General features: G+C 59.5%; 1 protein-coding gene across 1 annotated transcript in view; it reads right to left on the bottom strand.

The window, feature by feature from the left end:
- Positions 1–178: 178 nt before the first annotated feature.
- The window catches only part of SRCIN1 (SRC kinase signaling inhibitor 1), a gene marked incomplete at its 5' end in the record, with an annotated part of 12,273 nt that continues 9,303 nt past the window's right edge, over positions 179–3,148 (bottom strand). The window contains 2 exons of the mRNA XM_010016612.1: positions 179–304; positions 2,706–2,843. Of these exons, the coding sequence (XP_010014914.1) occupies positions 179–304; positions 2,706–2,843 (264 nt within the window). The remainder of the gene's footprint in view (positions 305–2,705; positions 2,844–3,148) is intronic.

Raw genomic sequence — 3,148 nt, 5'->3', positions numbered from 1 at the left:
AGACACGAGGTCGGCCACATTGGAGCAAAGACATTGATATAAAACAGAAAGAGGAGGGACGGGTGGTGAATCCCTCCAGGTGCCTCAAGAAGACAAGTCCCAGGGAGGAGGAGCCCAAGGAAGAGAGAAGCCCGGCCCCAGGAGCAGGAGAGCAGTTGGGTGGAGCTGGCAAGGATGCTCAGAATGAGATGGAGGAGTTCCTTGCCCCAAAGGAAGTCAATACGGGGATGGATGTTCTGCCAGATGCGGGTTTTTCTGAGACCGTGGGGGAAGTCTCAGTAGCCTCTTTAGATGGTCTAGCGGCCTAGAAAGAAAAGCAAGATTCAAGGAGGAGGAGGAGGAGGAGAAAGGGGAGGAAAGTCAAACAGTTTCTTACAGGAAAAGAAGACAAAATAAAGGAAAACAAAGACAAAGTAAAGGAAAAACCAACAAAAACCAACAACCAAGAACCAAACAGGAGTTTGTTCAGAAGCAGCATCGAGTTAGGCCTGAGGTCAAGCAGCTGGAAAAGGTCCACCACAAACAGAGCACGAGATGAGGCTGGTCCCACGCTTTACTGGATGGGAAAGGGACGTCCCCGAGAGGAGGAGGAGAGAGACGAGAGAGACACAGACAGACGGACACACAGACACGTGGATGGACAGGCAGGCACAGAGGCGGGGCAGAGGGACACACAGACACGTGGACGGACAGGCAGGCACAGAGGCGGGTGGGTGAAGGGGAGAAAGGTGGGGGGGGACAAGAAGGGCAGTGTTAGATGTTAGACAAGGTGTGCACAGTGCAGCACCCAGCTCCACCGGCTGGTGCCGGGGATGCCACCAAGGTCTGGGTGGGCATCAACCCTCAACCGAGCAGGGCAGAGCCTCAGCAGCCCCACAGCAGCCCCAGGGTAGCCCCAGCTCCTCCGAGGGGTGACGGTGCCCACCCTGTACCCTCGCACCCATCACTCTGGTGTGATGGCCACCAGCACTGACATAGCCCAACCCTCCTCCAAGGCGATCCAAAGGGAGCCAGGGTGTTTGTAATCCCTCCTGGGATGGAGCTAGATGACATTGAAGGTCCCAGCCCAAACCACTCTGTGATTCTATAAATGGGGAGAGGGATCCTCCAGCCCCAACTCACCCCTGCTGTAGTGGGGTGGGATGCTGGGCATGGGGACACGCAGCTAAATCCTGTACAGGGAGGGCATCCAGGGTAAAAGTGCCGTGGAAAACTGGTCCAGCCACCCCAGCGAGGGCATAGGTGGGTGCCAGCGACTGAGTGACTGCCAAGGGGTGCCCCGAGGCTGGGGCAGGGAAGAGCACGGTGACACTGGACAGCCGGGACCGTGCTGGTGTGTGGGCTCCAGGGAAGGGGACTTGGTGGCTCCTCTGGGAGGTGCTTCCCAGCCCCTCAGAGCTCCTGGAATAGCCCTTTTGGCCAGCGTTACTCTCCTCCCCAGCCCATGCAGCAGTCCTGGACACAAGCCCTGTCACTCCCTGATGCTGGGGATGCCAGGAAGAACCCCGACATCGAGGCCAGGCTCTGCCCAAGGGTGTCTCACCACGACCCCGAGACCATCTCGGTTGTGGTCACAACAAACAGGACCTGAGTGGCTTTGATCCAGCAACGGAGCAGCCAAGGGGGAATAGAGGGGCTGAACCCTCTTGCTGGAGCTGGGAGGGACACAAGGTGCCTATTTTGCTCATGCAACGTTTGCCCAAATTGCATGATGTGTCCCAGCCCAGCTCCAACAGCCGGGAAAAACCTTTGGTTTATCCAACAGGATTTATGGAGCCAACAGAATGAGCAAAACCGGGTTGATTTGGGGTGGTTTAATGCCAGGCCCGGGGAAGGGGGTTGAGACACAGAGCAGGGAGGAGAGGATGGGGTGAACCCACTCATGGCCCTGCTGCCCACTGGAGGCAGGAGGAGAGGGCTGGGATGGGAGAGGAGAAGTGAAGAGGGATGGAGGGCAGCGCACTGGCTGTGGTTACCCTGCCCGTGGTCTGAGCAAGCTGGAGAAACCACCACCAGCACTGGGGTGTCAGCAAGAACAGCGGGGACTTGGTCCCACCACCATGGCAGGGGATGGGAGAGGGGTGGGTGCTGGGCTGGGACATGCACACCCCACTCAAAGTGCTCCTCTTCCAGCTGCTGTGGCCCCCCCAACCTCTCCCCACACTGCCCAAGTGCCACCCCCCTGCCTGTGACACCCCCCTCCTGGGACAAGCTGCTTCTGCCGACACGGTGGGTCCTGGCTCTCCAAAACCTTTTGGGATGGGTTGGGCAGCCCCAGCCCTTGGGTAAGGGAAGCCCTTGGAGCCCCTGTGCCAAGCACCGTGGCCAAGATGTTCTGCAAGGAGGTTTTGGGGTCCCTCAGGGCGAGGGGACCAACACTGGGGGTCAGCCCTGTCCATCACTGAGCTGGGGGCACCACACTGGTTAAGGAGTTCATCACTCTCAGCACAAAGTCATGTCCCCATTCCCAGCAGCCAGCTATGGAAACCACCACGCTGGGCACGGATCAGGGCAAGAGCCCCTCCTGCACCCTCAGAGTCAGGTCCCCGTGCCCCCAACCCCACTGGGCTCAGCCAAGGTGAAGGGATGGACCAAGAGAGCCCAGTGCCTGAAAGCAGCACCCAAGATGCTGGGGCTATGGGCAGCCTGTGGCTCTCCCCGATGCCAGGAGAGCTGGTCAGGATGGTGCTGGAGGTGATAAGTACCTGCTGCTGGCCCTGGATCCGCATGTACTCCATGCGCTGCTTTATGTGCTTGCTCTTGTCGGGGCTGCCCTGCTGGCTCTGCTTCAGCCGGGACGCCGGGTTCACCACCTTCATGGCCGGGATGGAGACGCCACCGCTCTGCCGGGACAGAGGATTTGGGAAGGGGGTTAAAACAAGCAGATGGAAGCGCACACCAGCACCATGGGCAGCTGGAACACTGGATGCATGTGCCCAGCTCCTGGGGCAACCACCGTGTCTGGACAGCCCCCAGCGGCAGCCAGGCAAGGACAAGGTCACCACACCATCAGTGAGCTCAGGAACCAGGCAGGACTTACCAACAGCCACCACTGCAACGCAAAGAGGGAGTTAGGGGCAGACACGGCAAACACCAGGAGACCGAGGGCAGGAGGAGAACATCCCCACCAGGGCAGGCTGCATGGCCA

Source organism: Nestor notabilis, unplaced genomic scaffold, assembly GCF_000696875.1.
Source record: "Nestor notabilis isolate BGI_N333 unplaced genomic scaffold, ASM69687v1 scaffold20730, whole genome shotgun sequence".
NCBI lineage: Eukaryota > Metazoa > Chordata > Aves > Psittaciformes > Psittacidae > Nestor > Nestor notabilis.
Note: the sequence above shows the minus strand (reverse complement) of the source record. Positions and strands in the feature narration are given on the sequence as shown.